The 24,985-nt window shown below is 39.8% G+C and overlaps 1 protein-coding gene across 1 annotated transcript in view; it reads right to left on the bottom strand.

Annotated features, from left to right (window-relative positions):
• Window positions 1-12,856: 12,856 nt before the first annotated feature.
• Window positions 12,857-24,985, bottom strand: part of RARRES1 (retinoic acid receptor responder (tazarotene induced) 1) — an 85,506-nt gene continuing 73,377 nt past the window's right edge. Inside the window, exons 4-6 of the mRNA XM_006861850.1 lie at window positions 20,450-20,586; window positions 13,136-13,198; window positions 12,857-13,054 (exon numbers count right to left, since the gene is read on the bottom strand). Coding sequence (XP_006861912.1) covers window positions 12,857-13,054; window positions 13,136-13,198; window positions 20,450-20,586 — 398 coding nt within the window. The remainder of the gene's footprint in view (window positions 13,055-13,135; window positions 13,199-20,449; window positions 20,587-24,985) is intronic.

Here is a 24,985-nt window from a genome sequence, read left to right on the forward strand (position 1 = left end):
AGCAGATGTTGTTGGTCTTTGGCACTGTAGAAAGTCAATAAGCAAAATGCCTTGAGCATCCCAAAACTGTTGTCATGACCTTTGCTTTTGCTCTGACTGGACCATTTCGGCCTCTTGGAAACATTGCTTTGATTGTGCTTTGTCTTGTTGTGGAGCATGAAATTGGAAGGCTTTTTGCCTACGAACAACTCTAGCCTAACAGAGCTTAGTTGTAACCTGTGTCTAGGTTTAAGTGTTCAGATACCAATTTTTCTTGAGTACCCCATGTACCTCTGACAGCTAAACTGCCAGAATTAGAAACAGAGTATATTTAAAAGTGAGTTTGGGACCATTTCCCTTTTAAGGTTCTATTTTTCTAGATCTAAGAAACCATTTTTTCTCCTAAATTGTCCAACTAATGGGTTTAGATTTATAATTTAGATCAAAATGTGTATTGATAAACCTAACAAGATTATGGGCTCTTGGTGTGGTGCTGTAGAATAAGCACTGTGAACCTCAAGGTTTGTGACTCAAACCTACCAGCAACTCCTCAGAAATCCTGTATAGGGTCACTATGGGTCAAAATCGACCCAATGGCACTTAGCAACAACAAAAAACAAGATTATAACAACCATGAACTGAAAAAGGGTTAATTTCACATTATGATTTTGTAGAGTAAAATGACAGTATTCTTGATAAGTGTCTTCTAGAAAACAGTTTTATATTTTAGTAAGTGTTTCTGTATTCATATTTACATACAACCTTAGGTTTACAATATGTAAAGGTTGTTACTAGTTACTATTTAAATATAGACAAAGCCTCATGATAATTTGTTCTTGGTACCAGGTTCTTTCAGATTTTGGTTTTGTGGCTAGTGTTGGAGTTTTTGCTCTGCTCTTTTGCAACTTTGAGTCTTAACAAAGAATTGATGCCTAGAGGCCATTTTAATGTGAACTGTCAACCTGAGGGGCTACTGAGCGAGACACTTTTACTCTTGCCGGGAGCCAGCCCCGGCAAATTTATTTCAAGGATTTTTCCGAAAGGGGGTGCGGCGGGTGCGGCGTCGGCGATAAGAATTACATGGAGTCAGTAAGTCATGATGAATTTAAAATCTTATTACATGCTTTATTTTTCTCTCATTCTTTACTGTCCTGCTCTTTCTTGACTCCCCTGCTCATCTCTTCTGATTCTTTTCTCCCTTCCCTTGCTCCTGCTTTCATTCCCCTCCTGCCTTTTTAATCCCCTTCCATTTCTTTACTCCCCCCTCTCCTGCTTTCCCTCTCTATTCTTCTTCTTACATGCTTTTTTATCCTTCCTTATTCCTTCTTCTTCTCCTTCATTCTCTTTCTCTATTCTCCTTCTCCCCTCCTGCTTTATTCTTCTGCCATTCTTTTTACTTCTCCACTACTCCCTACACTACTCCTCTACATTACTCCTTTCTTTTTCCTTCCCCCACTACTTCCTTTATTCTCTACATTCCTTCTACTTCTATACATTACTCCTCCTAATCTTTTTCCTTCTTCACTCCTTCTCTTATTCTATCTTACAACCCCCTTATATGCCGTTAAAAAAAAACATTGCTTTCATAGTAATCAATGTCTTCAAAATACAATCTATTCTGAGGCACATTCTTCATGGTTTACAACCCTTAGATTTACAACAAAGATGAGAAGTTACAGACATCAAGGCATACTGAGACATCTTGGTGCCTTGAAACCTTTTAGTTAAACATTTGTTCCTACATAAATCTATTCTTTTCTCTGAGAAGCAAGTTAACCTTCACATATGTTTCTTAACCTTTATCTATTGAGTCTTGTTAATTTTAGTTGTTAGGTGCAATTAACTCTCCGTTAACTTCTTCCATACACTATCTGTTTATAGCCTACAAAAATATCACTTATCAGAACATTTACAAAACTGAGGCTATGAAAAGCAAATTATTACTGATCAGACTTCTTATTTATGTAACTGTAGATTCTCATAGCCCTTATCTATAGTCTAATTGTTTTTAGGAATTCTTGTACCCACAGCCCTTATTTATGGCCTGGTTGCTTTTAGGGATTCTTTATTGCCTTAAACTAAGGCTACAAGGAAGAATGTTTATAATCACTAAACCTAAGCTGGTAGTAATTCAACTGGCAAATCCTGTCTCATAGTAGTTTTAAGAACATTGTTAATATAAATATTAAAACTACCTATGATTACAAGTAGAATAAAATATAGCTAATATATGGCTTCTAACTTTTAATAAAAATATACTAAAGTGTTGTTGTTGTTGTTATGTGCCATCGAGTCGGTTCCGACCCATAGCGACCCTGTATAGGGTTTCCGAGGGTGTTGTAAATCTTTACGGGAGTAGAAAGCCTCATCTTTCTCCCGTGGAGCAGCTGGTAGTTTCGAGAGTCAAAATCCAAAGTAATACTAATAAAATCATGAATAAATCAGAGAATGATTCAACAAGAGAAAATTTAACTAGGGGTTTGTTCATAAAAATAATTCTTTGTGGCTCTGCCATCCAAAGAAAATAATTCATTGTTGCTTTGCAAAAACAATGAATTCTTCTATGCGCAGGGTCCTCGTCGTCTCATTTATTTATTTTAATTCCTCAATATGTCTCAGTTTATTCATTTTAATTCGTTAATTATTATGGCTCCTGCCATGCTCTGAATTGTCCGATTGTTTACTTTTATCCGAGTTTGTTACTCTTTAAAAAAGGGTTCAGTCTGTTTAGAGTAACAGACTCTGGTAAAAGTAAGTCAATACTAGCACTCAGAGCAGTATTAGTAATCATTTTATTTAATCTACAAAACAGTATTATATACTTGATCATGATCCAACTGCCCCCCTTATTACACATTTTGATTTCAGATCCTCGAGATCCAACTTTAGTCTTCTTTTTTTCTTTTCAGGGAAGCAATTAGTTCCTCCAATATGGTTTTGCACTACAAAAGTGATCAAAGAATTTTGATGGAAATTCATGATCAGAGGAGGGAAAATTGTATGTGGGGGTATACACGCAAGTTGTTTTTTGTCATTACATGTTTCTGAAAAGATGACTCATAACTTAGTAGAATAGAGCAGTGTGACCACAGAAAGTACACTTAAAAATGTTTTAATGGATTCCTTATAGCACAAAATGCACACTATGCTACATGCATTTTTAACTGAGTTTTTGTTTTTCAGAATGTTGCAACATTTTCCATAGGTGAGAAAAATTTGATCCCTAAGTTTAGCTAATTTCACCCCAAAATGTTATGTATTAGAAGAGATACCAGAAGAATTAATTCAGAACTCTGCTAAAACCAACTGAACTTTATTTTATTGTCTTTAAAGTATAAACACAGTTTTGTCAACGACTGAAAGAGCTGAAACCCTCCTTTTGGACTTGAAGTAGAAATGTCCCGGTGAGCAAAAACAAGATGGCTGGCTGTTCCTGAGGTTTGGAGTCTTGAGTTCATTGGGCCATTCAAATTGCTATTACTTTTGAGCTTGCCTTACCATGGTAACTTGAGTTTATATAGACTAGTAAAAGTTTTATATTTAACAGCTATTTTCGTGTTCTTTACTACTATATGTTTTAGGTTTCTGTAGACAAATAGTCTGCCCTAGTAATGGGTGTTATTTGAAAGCAATGCCTTGTGATTAACTCTCATTGTTCTTTTTGATAGTTATGTTCTATAACTTAAATTTTATTATTTTGTATTAAGTGAGCCTTACCATGTGTCTTACCCACAAAGGTTTCCTATATATATATATATATGTATTTCTTGATTAGTATTTGTGAATCTGTACTTTTTAAAGCTAGATTAGTAATGTTATTGCTATTATAATCTCGGACTATTGTATCAAGCTTACTTACATAACTTCTCAAGAAGCAAATATGCTGCCCGTACAGCAAACCATCAAATGGATTAGGTCATCTTCATGAAGAATAATGATATTTTTTAATTGCATTCTGTTGATAGTTAATGCCTTCGCTGTCAGCATGTTAGAGGAAAAGGGATGGCTCCGACCAAGGAGATGTGCGTTCAGCTCGGCTCAGTTCCCCAATGCAGATGTCTCTCCTGTTTGAAGCCCTGGCAAAGAACAAGATGGCATTTGATGGAAGACCACCACAAGTTTAAAGAGCTTGATATAAGCCAGTATGTAGGTATCTAGCAAAATCCAGGTTCTGACCAAGAGAAGAGAATGATGTAGAGCCTGAAATCTGAAAGCTTTTTGTTTATGTACAACTCCAGCCTGTTGTTGTTAAGTGCCGTTGAGTCAGTTCTGACTCATAGTAAGCCTGCATAGGGTTTTTGAGGAGCAGCTGCTGGGTTTGAACTGCCAACCTTGCCGGTAGCAGTCCAGTGCTTTATCCTATAGTGCTACACCAGGACTTCCAACTCGAGCCTGTTGTTGTTTAAGTGCTGTTGAGTCAGTTCTGACTCAGCGAGCCAGTATAGAGTTTCCAAGGAGCCGACTGATGAGTTTGAAGCATTGACCTTGTGGTTCAAGCCAACCTTGCTGTCCTGCGCTTATCCTACAGTGCCACACCAGAACTCCAGCCTTTTGTTGTTGTTAAATGCTGTTGAGTTAGTTCTGACTCATAGCCACCCTGTATAGGATTTCCAAGGAGCGACTGGTGAGCTTCAACTGCCAGCCATGCAGTCCAGTGTACTAATCCACATTTGCCACATCAGGACTACAGCTTGGTGGTGGTGGTTATGTGCCGTGGAGTTGGTTCCAACTCATAGCGACCCTGTACAGGGTTTCCGAGGCTGTGATTCTTTACAGGAGCAGAAAGCCTCATCTTTCTCCCATGGAACAGCTGGTAGTTTCCAGCTGCTCACCCTGAGGGTAGCAAACTGATTTGTAACCACTACACTACCAGAGTTCCAGCAGAGCTTAATTCCATCTTGTGCCTAAGTTTGTGTTCAGATGCTAATTTTTTCAGTGCCTCATGAACTTCTGTCAGCTGAGCTGCCAGAGTTAGAAACAGAGTATATTTAAAAGCTGGTTTGGGGCCACTTCCCTACCAGGAACATTCCTAGACACCCCCCTGAATAGTTGCCTAGTTGTGATGGCATACCCCAAGAGCCTCATACTGTAAGCTTTCCTATCTGCAGTAGTCCCCTCCCGGCTTTCTAAAGGTCAAAGCAACTGTATGTGATGCCATCAGGCATAGTTGTGGGAGGAGGTTCCTTTGTTCTCTTGCCCTTTAAAAGGTCACAATGGGGAGATAGAACTTTGGAAACTCATCATGGTGTCTGTGATTTCCCTCACTCTGATGATTTATTTGTCTTTGTCTAATGTTTATTTTACATGTGACAGTTGGACAGTGAATAAGGGAGACCGTAGAAGAATTGATGCATTGGAGTTGTGTTGGAGAAGAATATTTAAAAATACCATGGACTGCCAGAAGAACAAACAAATCTGTGTTAGAAGAAGTACAGCCAGAATACTCCTTAGAAGCCAGGATGGTGAGCCAATTTCTCTCATACTTTAGACATATTATCAGGAGGGACCTGGATCATGTTTGATACAGTGGAGGGTCGGTTTCATAGCAAGACCCCTCTCCCCCAAAAAAGATGAATTGGCACAGTGGCAGCAGCAATGGGCTTAAGTGTAACAATAAATGTGAGGATGGCGCTGTTTTGTTCTGTTCTGCACAGGGTCTCTATGAGTCAGAAGCTATTTGACAGAACCTAACAATAATGTGTTTACTTTTGTTTAAGACTTACTAAAGAGTTTGGGGTGTGGGCTGCTGTAGGATCAGCACTGGGCTTGAACTACAAGGTTCAAACCCACCAGCTTGTCCTTAGAAACTGTAGAGAGGGTTGCTATGAGTCAGAACTGACTCGACAGCACTTAATAGTAACAACATAATATTTATGTCTTTTAAGATGGGGGTCACTTTTCACCCCCTTAAAAGTCTTCAAGATTATACTGCTGGTAAGCCATGTTTCATTTGTTGTTCAGAATCTTAAAATACTTGCATAAAATTTCCTTTGAAAGCTCTGCTTTTCTCTGCAGCTGATTTGAGTGCAATAGTTTTGTTACCCACTGAGCAGAAAATTTGCTCAACTTTTACATTTCAGTCAGAATTGTGTAAGCTGATGCAATTGAGATGTCTGTGATATTGGCTATTAGGTTTGTACTGTTAATGGGCAGTCCTTCTAAATTAGAGCATGAACAAGACTACTTCTTTGCAAATTGATGTGTATGGTTTGCTGCTGTGGACTTCATCAACATTATTTTGTCCCTTCTTAAAATGATTTGTCCATTTGTAAGCTGCTGATTGCTTTGGGGCACTGTCCCTGTAAATTTTTCGTAAAACGTCATCAGTTTCACCTTTCTTCCACTGTAGCTTCACCATGAATTTGTTTGTTCTTGCTTCGGTTTTAGCAGAATGCAGAATTCATGTTGCTCTTATAGGAACACTATTCTTCTTATGCCTCAAACTAGATCCTGTTCAGACATGTTATAAGTTACAACGAGCTTATTTTGGAGCAAAAAAATATATTTTTTTTAATCCATGCCTGGTTTTTCCATAATATACATTTTCCATAAACTCTTTGAAGACCTCTCTTATGTCTTATTATAGTAGCATCAATTGTGACAGTTGCATTTGCTTTGTCATTTCATCAGCACCTGTACATCCCCAGTGGCCTTGGCCTTGACTGTTGTGAAGACACACCTTCTTGAATTTAGCATAGTTTCTCTGGCTGGTTTTTTATTTTTTTAAGTTTTTAAGTTTTTATTGTGAATTGAGTGATAGTTTATATGGGAGAACATCAGCTTTACCTTCATCCTATTGTATTTTGTTTCGTTGCAATGATTACAATTCCATGCATGCATCACCATTCAACAGCGTTTGCTTCCATTCCCTCTGTTTTTTATACCAAAGCACTCAGGAATATATAACCATTCAAACAACCAAAGGGTACACCCTGCAATCTTGCCCCCCACGACCTTCAGCACATAGCCCCTATCCCTCCCTGAGTTTATAGTCCCCAGCCTCTACATCTCTCTCCACATCATCTCTGCCTCCATCTGTGGTGTCACTGCTTCTCTGGGTAGGGTCCCCTGCTCCTGGACTGCAGGATCAACCACTCCCCTCCTTTTATTACAAAAGTTTACGTTTACATTTGTAACATTCACAGTCCTGATAGCAATTATTCACTATTGAACCACAAGACTGTTTTCCCCATCTCCCTTCACCAGCCCTGTCCAGACAGGTTGGAAACTACTCAGTGGAGATTGTACCTTCCCCCGCACTCTCTTGAACTAGGCTCCCTCTTGAAAGCTTGTAAGCCAGTCACTTCTTGTCTTTGTAGGCCCTCCCCCACCCCCATTTTGGGTTGCCAATGTCTAAGTTGCCCATCCCTGTCAACCGTGTGTACTGAGGGGGTGGGATGATACTCGCTGTAAAGATTCGTTCCCTCTTTTCAGCTACTACATCCATAAGTATAGGTCAAGTTCATTAAATTGTAGCAGATTACTCTTTTTTTCTTCCGCTAGTTGAGTTCTGATTACCCAGCCATTAAAGCCAGGTCAAATGGGTATTATCTACAAGTATGGGTGTTCTTGTACATCTCCCCTCACTTCATACCAGCTGGATGCTACACTTTCTGCTCTAAACCTCTATGGCTATGTCCCTGGCCCAGGGCCCAGGGTCTCCAGGTCTTGCCATACTACTGGCCAGCCAGGTCTCAACCCAGTGTGACAGGAGTCTGTTGAACATGGTTGGACTTAGCTCACAACTTCATTGCTGTTTTTCCCACACTTCCTCTTATTGTTCTTGTAATAGTCAGTCAGACTGCCGTTATTGTTTTAGATTTTTCCTACTGGTCTTTCAAGAAGTATTTTCTGTTCTTCTAGCCACTCCAGGCTGGTCTGCTTGTCCATTCAAGTGGAAATTTCCCACCTCAGAAGACTCTGGATGGGGTTTAAGATTCCACCAATGGTCTTATGCAATGCAAAGGCTCTTCAGGAAACCTCATTCACTGGGCAAGTTCTAGCCCCATTTTAAGTATTCCAATCAATTATAGGCCGAAGACAGACTTAGAAGCTTTCTATGGTGATATTTCTGGCTATTCCTTTCTCTTCCTCTCAAGCATCTATTTTACAATTGTAGGCAAGGGAAACCAAGATATAAAAGACAGCTAAGCATTATTTCCTCTTTTATCCATTCAAACCATGCCTCAATCCCTGTTGTTCCAAAGTTGAGCATACATCACTGTTTACCTCTGTCCCACTTAGCCCTTGCAAGCCTGCCTACATGTTCTCCCATCCACCTTGGTTTTCCATTTTTCTCCCACTTCTTGTGTATTGCCCTCCCTCCCCAGCACCCAAACTATCTATGTCTCTTCCCTACCCTGTGCTCTGCCTTCCCCTCCCTCTGGCTGTCTTGAACAGAAGTATCAGACTTGAGATGGACAATATGTGGGTGTTTCTTATTTGATAGACATTTTAGTTATAGTTATTTCAGAAAAGATCCTAGACATCTAATCCAACACAAGTATTTCATAGCTCCCGCTGGTGGGAGCAGCTGGAATAGGGCCACATAGGGCTGGAGTCAGGGCCAGTATCCATGGCCCTCACTAGCCCATCTTTTAGATATAGTTGTCAAAGATCACATGCCAACCAATGTCAGCAAGGAAAAATGTATACAGACATAAATGAGGATATTTATACTGCTACTGTTAAAGCAAGGAGCTCTGGTAGCGTAGTGGTTACGAATCGGACTGCGAACCGCAAAGTCAGTAGTTCGAAACTACCAGCTGTTCCGCGGGAGAAAGATGAGGTGTTCTGCTCCTATAAAGATTTACAGCCTTGGAAACCCTGTTCAGGGTCGCTATGGGTCTGAACTGACTCGACGGCACTTAACAACAACTATTAAGGCAAAGGAGCTCTGGTAGCGTAGTTGTTATGAATGGGGCTGCAAGCCGCAAGGTCAGCAGTTTAAAACTACCAGCTGTTCCACTGGAGAAAGATGAGGCTTTCTGCTCCTGTAAAGATTTACAGCCTCAGAAACCCTATGCAGGATCGCTATGAGTTGGAACCAATTCCACGGCACATAGTAACAACACTGTTTGGGCACGGAGCTCTGGTAGCATAGTGGTTATGAATTGCGCTGTGAACCTCAAGGTCAGCAGTTCGAAACTACCTGCCGCTTTGCGGGAGAAAGGTGAGACTTTCTGGTCCCGTTAAGATTTACAGCCTCAGAAACCCTGTACAGGTCGCTATGAGTCAGAACTGACTCCATGGCACATAACCACCACCATTGTTAAGGCTGGAGCCCAGGTGTGGTGCTGTAGGATAAGCACTGAACTGTTCATCACAAGGTCAGTGATTCAAACCCACCAGCTGCTCCTTGGAAACCCTATATAGAACCGTTGAGTCAGAACTGACTCAACAGCACTTAACAACGGTGCAGGCTTACTGTGAGCCAATTTAGGAGGTGCTGGATAATGGTAGCAGCACTAGGCAATATTACACTTGTCCCCAGTCGTAGCTGCATTTTAAAAACCAACTCGTAGGTGCTGCAGGATAATGCACTGTACTGCAAGGTTGGTTTGAACATTAAGATCGGTGGTTCAAACCCATTAGCAGCTCTTTGGAAACCCTGTACTGGGTCACTATGAGTCAACCAACTCTTTGGCACTTAACGTTTTTAAGTGCTAATGAGTCCGTTTCCAACTCATAATGACCCTGTGTAGGGTTCCCGAGTAGTAGCTGGTGGGTTTGAACCACCGACCTTTTGACTATCAGGACAGTGCTTATCCCTACAATGCCCAAAATCACCTGTTGGGGGGGAGGGGCGCGCAACTTTGAAAAGAAATCCCAAGCCTACTTCCGGATATTCTGATTCTGCCTATCAAGGGAGGAAGGGAATTTTTAACGCTTTTCAGGCTCTTCTAGAATGTAGGCAAGATGAAAGATCACTACAGTATTGCCTGAACTTATTAGGTCCAGGATACTAAGTGGAAGATGTGTGAAATAAATCCAGCTAGGTCATACTAAAATTGTTTAGTATGATGACAATTTTGAGGAGTTTTAGCTTGATAACGTTACCTTTTAAGAAAAGTCAGCTTTAAAAATGTAACCATAATCTTCATTTCCTCCTTGATCACTTTGTGTAGTGTATATTATAAAATCACTAACCTGTAATCAATTCTGAACTTTTAAGACTTTTCACATTTTAATGCTTGTGAAATCTAAATGAGTCTTCAAACTGATGCCAAAAGAACAGCTTAGCAGGCACTAGACAGGAGTAAACGGTGATGTGGGAGTGTTTGTCTTTTAGAAAGACAGCACTTTGCATTGCTAAAACTATAAATGGTTGCATTAGAGCTTTGATTTGATTGCTGCTTAAAGTGCCTTCACAACTCTAACACTGGAAAGCATATCTGCAGTAGTTGTGTTCAGAAAAAAGAGTAGTTAGGATCATTCTTTCATCCATTCAAGTAAGTGCCCAAAGGATCTTATGCTCTCTAAATGATTTCAGCACTTTGAAAACTAAGAAAGGTCACAAAAGAGGTCATAGAACGTTCTAAGCTGGGACAAATTGGTATAAACTCATGTGTAATGAGAATTATCATTCAAGAGCCAAATATAGCAGCTTCCAACTGATTTTTAAAAGAACTTGCTTAATGTTCAGTGATTCATAATTCAGGTAAAGACAAATGACAATGAGTAGAGTCCTGGTGTGGCACTGTTAGATAAGCACTAGACTGCTAACCACAAGGTCAGCTGTTCAAACCCACCAATAGCTCCTTGGAAACCCTGTACAGGGTTGCTATGAGTCAGAACCAACTCAACAGCACATAACAACCAAATCAAATAGAAAGCAGACAAAATTCTAGTCACTGTATGACTTTAAATTCTGAAAGTTGTTTAGATGTTAAGTGTCATTGTCCATAACATTCATAGTGACCTTGTATAGGGTTTCCAAGGAGCAGCTGATGGGTTTGAACCATCAAGACATTATAATTAGCAGTCCAATGCTTATCCTACAGTGCCACACCAAATCAAAAAATACATGTTATACTATATGTCAGTGGCACAAAGTGGTTTAGAAGGACTTTAGATTTAATGAAAAGAGGTCTTAAGAACTTTCATGTCAAAGCAGATGAGACAATTTTTTTTGTTTTTAGGTAGTGAACTCAAGTCAGCAATTTTAGAGTTTCTACTAGAAAAGATATTCTAATAGTGATACGTTTGGGAAATTTTTAGTTTAGCTTTTGTAGCTTTATAAAATAGGCAATTGTGTTTGTTTGGTATCTGTATGTCTAGAACTCTCCTTCATAATCTGTTATACTAGAATCAGTATTTTCAAGAATTACCCTTAAAGTTCTTCCCTGGTTCTGTGAGCCTCATCTCACTACACTAAAATGCTTTTAGGCTAACTTTGAGGAAGCTGAGACACTGGAAAGCCACACCACCAGTTAGTTAATAGCCCCTTTCCAGCCTCAGTTAAGTAGTAGTAGTAAGAGACTGAGAAACAGTCATAAGACTTTGAATATGTTATTAGTTATTAACAATACTCTTGGCATCTATATTGAAGATCAGTTAGGGAACTTCAGTTAGAGAAGTTTATCGCTTGATTGTGGCTTTATTTATTCTTTTAAGATTGTTCTTTTGATAATTTGTTGTTAAGTGCCTTCAAGTCAGTTTCGACTTATAGAGACCCTGTATAGGGTTTCCAAGGAATGGCTGTGTCTGGTGGTTTGAATCTCCAGCCTTGCGGTTCAACCCGACCTTATGGTCTAGTGCTTATCCTCCAGCATAAGAGGATTTTTCCTCATTAATAGGATAAGCACTGGATTGCTAACCACAAGGTTGGACACCCTGAGTTAGAGTGGACTCAGTGCACTTAACAACAATAATCACATAAGTGAGATGTTTCTGGCTGCTTCAAAATACTGCTTTTGGTAGCTGTCACAGAGCTGGCAGCTCTTTCAAAACAAGTGGGGGGTATTGAATCTGAAAGAAATGTAAGCTAGATCTGCTAAAAAATTAACATTGACATAGTCAGAGTTTCTACTTTTAAAAACTTTTCCCTTTAATGAAAACTTTTCTAATTTTCTCAGTGCAGACTTAAAAGTAGTATTTTGGTATAATTTAAAGCTGGTGCTGTCTAACCAATTACTGCCCAAGGAACCTGGCAAAAAGTTTTTAGCCATTTTTATAAGTGTTCCAATAAATGGTGCTAATTTTGAGAGGGAAATGATGGCAGTATTTCCAAAATCCATTTTTCTTACCTTGGGGTGGGTACTCCACTAAATCCTCTTAGGGGACATACCGCGTTAGCTTACTAAAGTCCAGTGTTGTACTTAGAAATGAAAATTGTAAATATTTGATGTTTTGTTTCATTTACTGTTCACAGACACTCTGCTTTATCTGATGAGACTAATATATTTATTTCTATTTGTGAAGTTTAAATTAAGCAATACTAAGATTTTACTTAATTCCAGTTTAGCCCATTTTGTCTACACAAATCTCTGCAAACACACTTTATTATTTAGTAATGAAATATTTATTTAAAAGCAGATACCAAGTTAAAAAGGAATGCTTGAAGTAATAAAAAATAGTAAAATTATTTTTAAACAGTTAATATTTTTCCCTGTAATTTGCTTCCATTGAAAATATATTTACATCTAGGTAGAGATGATTTAATAAACCAGTTGGCTACAATATGATTCAAATAATGAGAAATGCAGAATTAGCTAACTGGCTTAATTTTACACTGCACAGCTGAAACTCAGAGGAACTTGCTGGGTGGTTCAACTCTGAACAGAGTTTAGCATGCCCAGAGTTAAAAACCAAACAACCCATCATTTTTCATTATTTACTTATTTTTCCCAAATGCTTTATTCCTCAGCTGTTTTTACTAGAATAATGCTTTAGGCTGTTTAGTATGGTCATGGAGTTCAGGATGAGTGTTAAGTCTAAGATCTGTTGGTGCTGCAGCAGACCCTTCTTCCATCCCAGAGGCTGCTTCTGGTGTCTGTAGCTCTTGACACTGGTACTTCACTTTAAGTGGCTTGCCAGGGTACCAGACCAAGTGGATGTGACAGGGAATGATTTCCTAGGAAATAGCATTAACAAACTATTATAATCTGCACAAATGTATGATAAAAATGGTTCTGTGGACAGTTTCATATTTTACCTGTGTTGAAAATTCATGAAGTAGGACAGTATAATCAAAATCAATTGCATCATCACCTGTTTTCTAGAGGAAAGAAAGAAAAGTTAGCGTCATAAAATAGGATAGGTTTATGTTAGGCTCATAAATTGAAGAAGCTTTTGCTATATAAAATTCTTGTTTAGAATTCAATTTGCCTTGAATCTCCCACTTCTCTCTCTTAAAAGCTCGGCCTCATTTACTTTGACTGTCAACCAAGGTCATGAATTCTTAATTTTTCTTTTATTACTGAGTTATATGGAAGCCCAGCTAGATGTCTTTGCATCTCCATTTTTCTCGTTATATCTTATAGGTTTGGGTGAAGGCTGAAGTATTGGGGACCCAGAGAATCTTTTAACAACCTTAGGAATCTAGATTCTATACATGCATCTCAGGCTAACATTGTCAGTCGGCCTATACTAGGCAATAAGACTAAAAGGAAGGGCAACTAGCATTTCTTGAATGCTTATGGTCCAAGTTCTGTGTAGGTTTGAGTCTGGATTTACAGGGGAAGCAACTTGAGACTGTAGCTAGTGACAAATGGGAATTCATACTCAGATCTGCTGACTACAAAGCCCACACCTCCTTTCAGCTGTACTGCACTGCTTCCAAAACCGAGTATTGCCATTTATCGGTAAGAAGATAATCTGCCTCACTTCTTTTACTCATGGATTTCTATTACTAAGGATTAAACCAATTTCCTCTGTTTTCTCTTTGACACTTCCTATATATATATATATATATATATTTGAAAGGGTGTTTTTTTCCTAGTAAAAATGGGAAGAAAAGAACATTTTTAAAACCTTTTACTTTGGATTATAACTTCATTCTATCAGGTTTTCATAAACCTATACAGGGGTCACTATGACTCAACGGCACTTAAACTGAAAAACTAGAAGGACTTAGTAAATGTTGTCTTCTCTTTGTCTTCATCGATGGTTTTTACAAGCCATGATGTTATCAGCAAATGGGGAGTGTGTTGGGGGGAGATGCAAGAGACTGTCCGAATGAAGCAGACTGTCTATGGATTATGGAGTCATTTTTCACTTGATGGGGTAAGGCTTTCCCCCTGCTTGGCAGTGTTCCTGTCAGTGTTCAAAGTGGACATCTGAGGTGCATGCTTCAAAGTCGAGCTCAGGAGAGAAAAATGTGGTATCTTTTTCATTAAAACACACACACACACACACACACACACACAAAAACCCCAACCACTGTTGAGTGAACACTGTGACTCATCGTGTGTCAGAGTGCAACTGTACCCCATTGGGTTTGCAATGGTGGTGATCTTAATGCAATTAGATTGTCAGGTCTTTTTTTCCTCAGCGCTTCTGGGTGGATTTGAACTGCCAACCTTCTGTTTAAAGGAACAATTTCTGTAGGTTCTAGTTATCATCCTGGCATTGTTGTATGGGGAGTGCTTTTACTCTCTTGATCCTGGAAGGAAATGGTTGTTCTAACATGTTTCGTGATTTTTGTCTCTAACTTCTGGGCTCCCTACACAGTTTCTCCAGGCCTTACTTATTTTATGCCATGTATTTTATTAAAAAATGGATTTGATATATCAATATACATGTTGTTCTCAGGGCAGTGCCCTCTTACTCTGAAAGTAGTATTCCTGGACGAAACACAGCAGTCTCCAGATTTTAAGCGAAAAAGAGGCAGGTCATAGTACACGATGGATGGACTCCAACTCCATTAAACAAATGCTCTCGCTAAAAATTACACCCAGAATTTCAGTACCAAAGATTGGCTCAATACATTGTTGTTACTGTCAAGTGCCATGGAGCTGGTTCCAACCCATTGTGACCATGTATAAAGGCTTCCAAGGAGCGACTGGTGAGTTTGAACCAAACCTTGTGGTCCAATGCATTATTAACCCACAGTGCCACATCCTGTGCCATTTGACTTAAGACTTCCCTCAATACAATTGTTGAATTATATAGCCCTACATTGCTGTAGGGTTCTTCAAGGAATCACCCACCCTTAAATCAAACCAAACAGCACAGCTGATTAAATAGCTGAAGAAAGGAACACATTATATACACATCCCAGCTTCACAAAGTATGCCAGCTCTGTCAAGGAGTCCACCAGTAGTTATTTTTACTATTACTCAGAAATCTCTTTGGCTTTTAATCATAGCATCATAAATTCCAAATCCTTACAGTCCAAACTGATGGTGATATATTATTAGTAACTCAGCATTTTAATCTCCTGGATACAGACTGGAAGTTTTTTGCTTGTTTCTTTTTACTTACTTGTGACAAAAAAGGGAAAAGAACAAGATTGGTTTTAGTAGCGAGTAAGTAGACTAGAGTGTATCAAAAGTAGATTTCTAAGTAGAATAGACAAAAAGTGTATATACGAGGAGGCTTCAAAATTTTTGGAAAAATGGAATTAAAAGTTAATGGTAAAGTTTTGTAAGCCCTCTCATAAGATGGTTTCTGTAAAGTGTCATCGAGTTGGTTCTGATTCATAGCAACCCCGCGTATAACAGAATGAAACACTGCTTGATCCTGCAACATCCTCACAATCATTACACTTGAGCCCATTGTTGCTGCCACTGTGCTGTTCTTGCTCTTTTTCACAAACTCTCCACTTGATCAAGCATATTCTTCTAATAACATGTCCCAAGCACGAGAGACAAAGTCTTGCTATCCTGGCTTCTAAGGAGCATTCTGGCTGTACTTCTTCGAACATGGCAGTCCATGGTACTTTTTAATATTCATCTGCCCAACACTGTAATTCAAATGCATTGATTCTTCTATGATGTTGATTATTCATTGTCCAGCTTTCGCATTTCATATAAAGTTATGGAAAATACCATGGCTTAGGTCAGGCGTACCTTAGTCCTCAAGCTGACATCTTTGCTCTTGAACACTTTAAAAAGGTCTTTTGCAGCACATTTGCCTAATGCAATACACTGACTGCTGTTTCCACATGTGTTAATTGTGGATCCAAGCAAAGTCTTTGACAACTTCAATTTTCTTTCCATTTATCATGGTGTGACTTATTGGACCAATTGTGAAGATCTTTGTTTACATTGAGGTGCAATCTATACTGAAGGCTATAGTTTCTGATCTGCATTAGTAAACATTTTAAGTCCTCTTCATTTTCAGCAAGCAAGGGTGTATAATCCAATCTATATATTATAGATTGTTAAGTTTCTCTCCAATCCTGATGCCACATTGTTATTGATAAAGTGTGATGATAGGATACAACCCTGGTGCACACCTTTCCTGATTTTAAACCATTCAATATTCATTTTTCTGTTCTAACACTGCCTCTTGGTATAGGTTTCTTAGGAGCACAATCAAATGTTCTGGAAAACCCATTCTTTGCAATGTTAATCCAAAGCTTGTCATGATCTATACAGTCATAAGCCTTTTGCATAGTCAATAAAGCACATCTTCTTTCTGGTATTCTCTCCTTTTAGCCAAGATGTATCTGATGTCAACAGTGATATGCCTTGTTTCATGTCCTCTTCCGAATCTGGCTTGAATTTATGGCAGATCTCTGTCAATGTACTGTTGCAACTGTTTATGAATTATCTTCAGCACAATTTTCCTAGTATGTGATATTGATGTTGTTCAATGATTTCTGCTTTCTTTTGGGTCCCCTCTATTTGGAATGGGCACAAATATGGATCTCTTCCAGTCGATTGGCCAGGTAGCTGTTTTCCACATTTCTTGGCATAAATGAATGATTATCTTCGGTCGTGTATCAGTTTGCTGAGAGATTTCTATTTGTATTCTGTCAATTCCTAGAATCTTGCAGTTCGTCAATGCCTTCAATTCCATTGGTTCTTGATCATATGCTACCTCTTGAAATTACTGTATATCAACCTTTTTTTTTTTTTAGTACAGTGACTCTGTATTCCTTCCATCTTCTTTTGATGCTTTCTGGATCTATTATTGGCCTATTGTTGTTAAGTGCCATGGAGTTGGTTCTGACTCAGCGACCCTGTATAGGGTTTCTGAGGCTATAAATCTCTATGGGAGCAGAAAGCCTCTTTCTCCCACAGAACAGCTGGTAGTTTCGAACTGCTGACCTTACAGTTCACAGCCTGATTCGTAACCACTATGCTACCAGAGCTCCTTAATTTGCCTATAATAGAATCCTTCTATATCACAAGTCAAGGCTTCAACTTTTTCTTCAGTTCTTTGAGCTTGAGAAATGTATTTTTAATGTATCTGACTAATGAGGCCTTTTCTGGGTAAAGGCTTGAGCTGATTGGCTCATTTTGGGTGCTGTCAGCAGTAACTCCCACCCAGAAAGTTTTTTTTGAGTGAACTTGAAGCCCAGTTTTCTGATGAGCCATGGGTGATTGGGTGCCTTTAGTCCTTTCTTGCCTGTAACCCACCCTAGTCATAGGCTTCTAGTCTTCCAGAACACTACTCGGGCTTCTCAGTGACCTTTTAAAAGTGTCCCTTACCCTTCCTTCCCATCCTGGATACTGGCATAAACTGAGTACATGTGGTCCTGACCTCACAGAACTTTGGGGGAGGGGGAATAAGTAATCTGAGGGCAGAAAGGCATGGGGGACAAAGGGGATAGGATCAGCATCCTCCTTGCTTCCCCCCAGAGTCCTTGCTGCATTTTATTAGGAAGCGTGTCAAAAAGACATGCCAGTAAGAAATAATCACTTAAAGAAGGAAGGGTATTAAAAAAGAAAGGGTATTAATCTAGTCTACAGATGGGAAAAGGGAGAGACAATGAAACGAATGGCTTGTTTGTCTTCCTGTAAAAGTAAGGTCATCTGGGAGACAGATGTTTGAGTGTCAATTCCCAGCTAACTACACAAATGGTTTTGTGTTATAAAGAAAAAGAAAATAAAAATACATTAAAACGGTTAATTGTTGCTCATGTTGGTTCTGTGGTCCTTTTGCTGGATGACCATGAGGGTCTTCCGTGGCCATGGATCAGAGTTTGAAAATCTACGTGGATATATGCATGCTTTAAGAGAAATCCAAGTTGAAATAAACTTCCATGGGCACTGATTGTGGACCCAAGTTCTCATTTCATAGGCCGTAAGAAACAGTCATTTGCTATGTGTACCCAGTAAGTCAGTGGCAAATTCCATTATCAGTTATCTCAACTCTACAGAATACCAAGAATCTCCTTCCTCTGCACTTATGCTCTCTTAACTCCATATGTGCCCCTACTGTCCCCCCGGAGATAATCAAAGACTGACTAGAACAAGAGAGAATGGGGTTGCTTGTTTGGTACCCTAATGTATCCTGATAGTCCGTGGTAATGTGTCACATACAACTGAAAAAAAGAACGGAAACAGTGACATTAAAATTGTCCTAATTTCCTTTTCTGTCAGCTCAGAGAGTTGCTCTATTCCTACTGAGTTGCTTTCTCATTCATTTCCATTAGTTCTAAATTAGCTTGGCACCATTTTCTGTACAGTAAAACATCTCTCCTACCCACCTCCTCCCCCCCACCCCACTATGATTTTGAACTTCTTGGTTAAGGTAAAAACCCTCGGGTTGAAGATTCAGTTATCCTGGTCAGTGAAGAGGGATGCAGCCCACCCTCACTCACTCTTGGTGGATGGCTGCCTCCTCCTTCCTTCATGGGGCAGACCGAGCAGTTAGACTAGACACCCACAGGCTCCCACCATGACATCTACCCTCTGACCAGCATTTGGGCCACTGCTGCCTCCCTTCTAAGATCGACTCCAAGATGGAGCTTTCCCTCGTTCGCCTATACAAAGATACTGACTCCAACAATTCTCCCTCCTCTTTCTTGTAATTTCTCCTTTGTCCTTCTCATCAACATAAATCTTCCAACTTAACAGTACAAAAAAACCCAAAAAACTCTCAACCACACAACCTCTAGCTACTTCCTTTCCTTTCCTTTCTCTCTTAAACTCCCCTTAACAGTTAATTCCTTGAAGAACTTCGAGTGTCCACTCCTCTCCTCACATCCTCTTCTAAACCTCCAATTAGGCCTTCGCCTCCACTGGGCCAGTGCCACAGCTCTTGATAAGGTCTCCAGTGGCTTCCAAATGGTCAACTCTCAGCCCTCATCATCTTAGACTCCAGGAGTATTTGATAACAATCATTCAGTTCTCATCCTTGAAACCCTTTTCTCCCCCCTATCCCCAACCTCAAGAGCAAGAAATACTCCAGGACATAATCCTCAGATAACATGTTTTCTCCGTTGACACTTACTCAGCCTTGTAGCTGTAAATACCATCCATATGGTGAGGACTCCAGCCCCAACCTCTCGCTGACATTTAGACTCTGTGTCCAAATGATTACGTGACTCTACTTGGTTACAGACCGTACCAGATGCCAAGTCAGGCTGATTTCCCCAAATCTGTTCTTCTTGCAGCCTTCCCCAAATCAGTAAATGAGAATTTCACCTTGCCAGTTTTTTATGCCAAAAATCCTAACCACTCTTGACCTCATTCTTTCATATTCATATCCAACCCATGAGGAAAAAAAACAAAAAGAAGAAACTGTTGGTCTATCTTCAAAATACACCAAGAATCCCAACACTTCACCTCCACTGCTACCACAGGTTCAGACCACCACCACATCTCACCTAGATAATTGCAATGCATTCTTTGTCTCCCTGTGTTCTTTTCACACAGCCACTGGAACAATCCTAGCAGAGTTCAGATCATGTCCCTCCTGCTGATGGCCTCTAATGGCCCCATCTCAGTACAACAGGAAAGCCTTAGGTGAACTGAGCCCCTCCACTTGCCATCTGTTCAATGTGTCTTCGGCCTACGCCCGCCCCGCCCTCACTCTGTCGCAGTCGTACTAGTCTCTGCGGTTTCTCCACCAGCCTCATTCCTGCCTCAGCAGTTGTGCACTCGCACGTCCTGCTTCCTAAAATTCTCTTCCCTTGCCAGATGCAGAATTCACTCTTCACTTCTCTTAGGCTCTGCTCCAGCGTCACCTCTCCTCAACCACTTATTATACATTAACTTATTTATTGAATTCATCTTTAAGAGAGCAGTAACGCTGTCGTTTTGTTCACTGCCATATCCTTAGTCCCCAAAACCAGGCACTCATAATAGGCACTCAAATATTTGTTAAATGAATGAAATGCAATTAAGTGTCTTACCATGAAATTTTGTTAAGTGCTGTCGAGTTGGTTCCAACTCAGTAACCCTGTGTAGGATTTCCAAGGAGTGGTTGGTGGGTTTGAACCACTGGCCTTGCGGTTAGTAGTCCTGAGCTTATCCTACTGCACTATATACCAGGACTCCATGAAATTATGAATTCATGTTAATTCAGTCTAAGAACAGTCTTAAAAGCACAAGTAAATTTTCTTACTTACCCACTGCTTCACGCTACTGAGCTGTACCATATAGTAGTGCAAAAACTGGGTTGTCTTTTCCCACATCACGTAAGAGCTGCCAAGAAAAGCCAAATTCCACATGGGTCTCAGAGAGGGATCAATATATCCATGGCTATCTGAGAGGGAGAAAAAAAATCACATTTGTAGACAGTCGTATCTGAGAGAAAATCTCATGAGTTTCAATAGTGAAATAAGAGCTTATACTCAGTCATATCAAGCTTCTGCTCACCGAGCCCTTGAGCTGGACATTTGTCTATATGTACATTTATGGAGCTTTACATGCCTGCCACAGGGAGTAAGTCTATGTAAACCCTGGAGTGATACTCAAATTAATCTCCCAAAGTCTAGCTTTGTTTTCAGTTAAATGGAAAACTCTACCTTTGACCTTCACATTATCTTCTGGTTTGTGCCTACAACCAATACAGCAGTCTTTGCTTCCCAATCCACCAGATGTCTTTGTCTGCCTCTGATCATGGCTTTCAGAGTTAACCAGAGTGTTGGCAGCACCTGGGTCACTTTTTTTTTCTGATGATATGAAAGAAACAGGTAGGTTTTTCCTTTGACATTATTTCTGGAGTCTTTTTTTAATTCAACAAATATCAAAAATGGACTCAATGAATACACTGCTAGGGGGGCAGGGACACAATGATTAATAAATTGCCTTTTATGATTTGTAGGAACTCCAATGTTAGCCAGTAATTAATTTATGAAATAACTTCTCATGGATCATTGATTTATACAGTTCAGTGGAAGACACTCTTAAAGTCAGTGAGGTATGCACTACCAGGAATATTAGGAAATCAAATCCTTCTGGATAAAATAGCCTTTGCAAAAATCCTGTTCTGTACTGGGAGAAGTTGACTTGGCTGGTTAATATTGCTGTTAACTGTCGTTGAGTTGGTTCTGACAGCCAGGAGGCAGACTTGCAGAATGTGCCCTTTGGTTGTTTAAATGATTATATATTCGTGAGTGTTTCTGTGTACATCCCCTGCCAATAAACAACAGAGGGAACAGAAGCAGATCCTGTTGAATGATGATGCACGGAGGGGATTGTAATCTTTGCAATGAAATGATGAGTGTAAAACCTATGTTCTTCCATGTAAACTATCACTCAATTCACACAAAAAACTTGAAAAAAAAAAGATCAAGGAGCTGAGAAAGCACAGGGGAGAGGTTGACTGGGTCAGACAGGTTCTGGGCAAATTTCATAGAGGAAATACTATTTGAGCTTGGCCTTAAAATCGTGTCATGCTTATATGTTGGTGAGAGTAGGGGCTATGAGTGAGAGTGAGCACAGTAAGGTAGAAAGGTACCAGGCAAGTCAGGATCAGCAACTGGTCTGTAAGCATATAAAATACATTTTCATCAAACTATGAATGGCCTATGTGCAGAGCCAGGGTTGGTATTGCCTTTGATTCATCATTGGTGAATGGGGAACCACTGTGCTTTGAGAAGATGACTTTAGCAGTTGTGTGCAGGACAGACGGAGAAGAGACTGAAATATAGGAGACTAGATAGTGTTGGAGGCTACTGTAATAGTCCCTACCAGTGTCACAGGTAAGAGTTTGTGACAGTGCAGACAGAGAAAACAGGATGGGCCCAAAATACAGTGTGGATGTACTCTTGATAGGAAATGAGAATTTATTAAATGTTCGGAGATGAATTGGTAATGATCAAACTTTCTAGCCAAACTCAAGGAGAATAGTAATACTAGAAATGGAGGGGCCAGTACATTCTAGTTCAACCCTACGCTGAGAATTTGCTTACCCCCACCCCAGATATATTGAATCAGAATCTACATTTTAACAAGACTCTGTGGGCTCCTATAAGAATCACCTGTGGATCTGTTAAAATGTAGGTTCTGATTCAGAACATCTGGGATGAAAATGCAAATTTGTCAGCAAGAGGGTCAAAGGAGAATGAACTGGTTAGAAGTCCTGGTGGAAACTTTTGGTTGATTTTGGCATTAAGTATATTAAATACAGTGTCAAGGAAGCCAGGGGAGCAGCTGATGCCAAATGTTACAGATGAAACAGAAGGATCGGGTGTAAGAATTAGAGTTGGTGATCTGGTAAACCAAGATACTACAGTTTCAATTACATGCATTAAGGGTAGAAATCAGAGAGCGAGAGGTTGAGGTGATGCATTCTACATAGAATCTCATTTTGTAAAGCAGACTAAAGAAAGAAAGAGATGGGGGGGTGGTTTTATGAATTGGCCAACCGAGCACTAATCTTGGCTATCTCTGTGGAACAAGATAAGGAGCTGGTTGACAGAAAATTTCAGAGATGGGAAGGATACCTATGGGGCAAAATGATGGAAGAAGCTAGAGAAACTGGAATCACGGGTATATATGAGTAGAGGGAGCTTTAGGGAAAAGGAGACAGTTGGAGAAGATACTGAGACTGAGGTGAAAGGGAATTGTGGAAACAAATGTCTCCATCTCAGTAAAGTTGATGGCAAGACTGTGAGGCCAGGATGTGCTCTGGGCTTTATGGAAGTAGAGATGTTTCAACAAATCCATTATGCAGAAAGTAATAAAAAATTAGAAATGAATAATGAGTTAGCCCTGAGGCCCCAACAGGAAAAAAAACTTAAGAACTCATTTTCCCTGCACAGTCATTATTTGTTGCTACGTGATTCATCGAAGTTTTTTGGTCCCATATTGCATTCCTGGTAATTAAAACCCACATGCCTTCAAATTAAAAATTCAGCACTTGACAGTACTGTTCACTGTCTTTTCTATACAATTCCTTTTAATTTGGTAAAGTAATTTTTCTGCTAATATATGTTAAATAACCATATAAAGGCTTCCAACTCCTACTTTCTGACAAAGATATCAAGATCCTATGAATGAATTCATCATTTCTCCCTGGAATGAGCAACAGAACCATAAGGGTTTCAGAACAATGAATTCAGCATCTTGATATGAACCTTTCTTAGGTCCCTGTGCAGGGATTTCCCATCACCCCTCTGTTCACTGATGAAAAAACTTCATTCTGAGTTTCACACATGATTCATCTTACAAAGCCACTATAAGGTGAGACAGGTGAGATCAAAACCCATTGCTATAAGTCATATTGGCCATACTAAATACTGAGAACAGTGATGGCAGTTGAAAGCAAAAGTAGTTCGCAGCATTGCTATAGAATCACTTGGGTGGGTGGGACTTCAACTGATCATTAACAGGCCCACCATCATGTCCTTTGTACACCTGGGTTCACGTAGAGTAGGGGTAGAGAACATCTGGCCCGTGGGCTGCATGCTGTTGAGTCATTTCCAACTCACAGAGACCCTGTATAGGGTTTCTGAGGAGGTAACTGGTGAGTTTGAACCACTAATCTTGTGGTTCAAACTGACCTTGAGATCAAGTGCTTATCCTATGGCTCTACACCAGGACTCCGTGGGCCATACATATAAAGCCTGTGTAATCATTCTGTCTGACCTTGCCAAGGCAACCACAGTTCTAACAATTATGTTGTTTCTGTTAAGGGACAATGAGTCGGTTCAAACTCATAGCAGCCCTGTATTGGGTTTCCCAGGAACAGCTGGTGGGTTTGAGTAAGTTAATTAAATGTTTGACCAAATATTCAAATATAGCAGGCTAATTTTTAAGTTGATCATTTTGTATGGCCCGTGAATGGTGTTATAAATACTGACAGAATAAAAGGTTCCCCACCCCTGACATAGAGGAAAGTCAAGAATTCATTATAAATATGGAAATTTCTACACATAAGAAAAGCCTGACAACTGTACCTTCTGAAGGGCAAAGATTATGGAACAAGGATATTCTGAAATGGACTAGATCTCCTATTTGTAGAGAATACTACAATGGAACAGTCTAATACCTTGGATTAGAAAAAGAGTAAGACCCCAATGAGATGGCCTGGCACATTGGCAGCAGCAGTGGGCTCAAGCGTAGTAACAATTGTGAGGATGGCATAGGACTGGGCAGTGTTTCGTTCTATTGTGCAGAGGGTAGCTATGGGTCAGAACCAACTCGACAGTACCTAACACCACCACCTTAGATTGATGAAATTATTAAATAGAACTTGCTGGGATCTGAATTGACTACTCTCGGGAGATCTCTGTTGTGTCCATTCCTTTTATCTAAAGCCAAACCTTTCTAGTTTTAAGTTGATAATCTCATAGACAAGGTACAACACAAACACATCATTAACTGTCTCTGTGGAATCTAAAGTTACAGCTGAACTTGTGAATTTTGTTGCTGAAAAGATATCTTCTATTCAAATTAATTTTTGAAGTTTATAGTAGTCATGATAACTGAGATGGTTCTAAAATGAACATTGTGTGCACAGAGAACTTTTAAATTGAATATGATCCAGTTAATCTGTGTATTAAAAAAGTGACCTATAGGAGAACAAACAAGATGGCGGATCGGGTGGACGTATAGCAGAGAGCTCCGCCAACAACAACACAGAATATCCAACCAAGCAGGCTCAGGGGCTGGTCCCAGAACTCTGAACCACATATAAAGGAATACTTAGAAGGTTG

The sequence above is a fragment of the Chrysochloris asiatica genome, unplaced genomic scaffold (assembly GCF_000296735.1).
Source record: "Chrysochloris asiatica unplaced genomic scaffold, ChrAsi1.0 scaffold00043, whole genome shotgun sequence".
NCBI lineage: Eukaryota > Metazoa > Chordata > Mammalia > Afrosoricida > Chrysochloridae > Chrysochloris > Chrysochloris asiatica.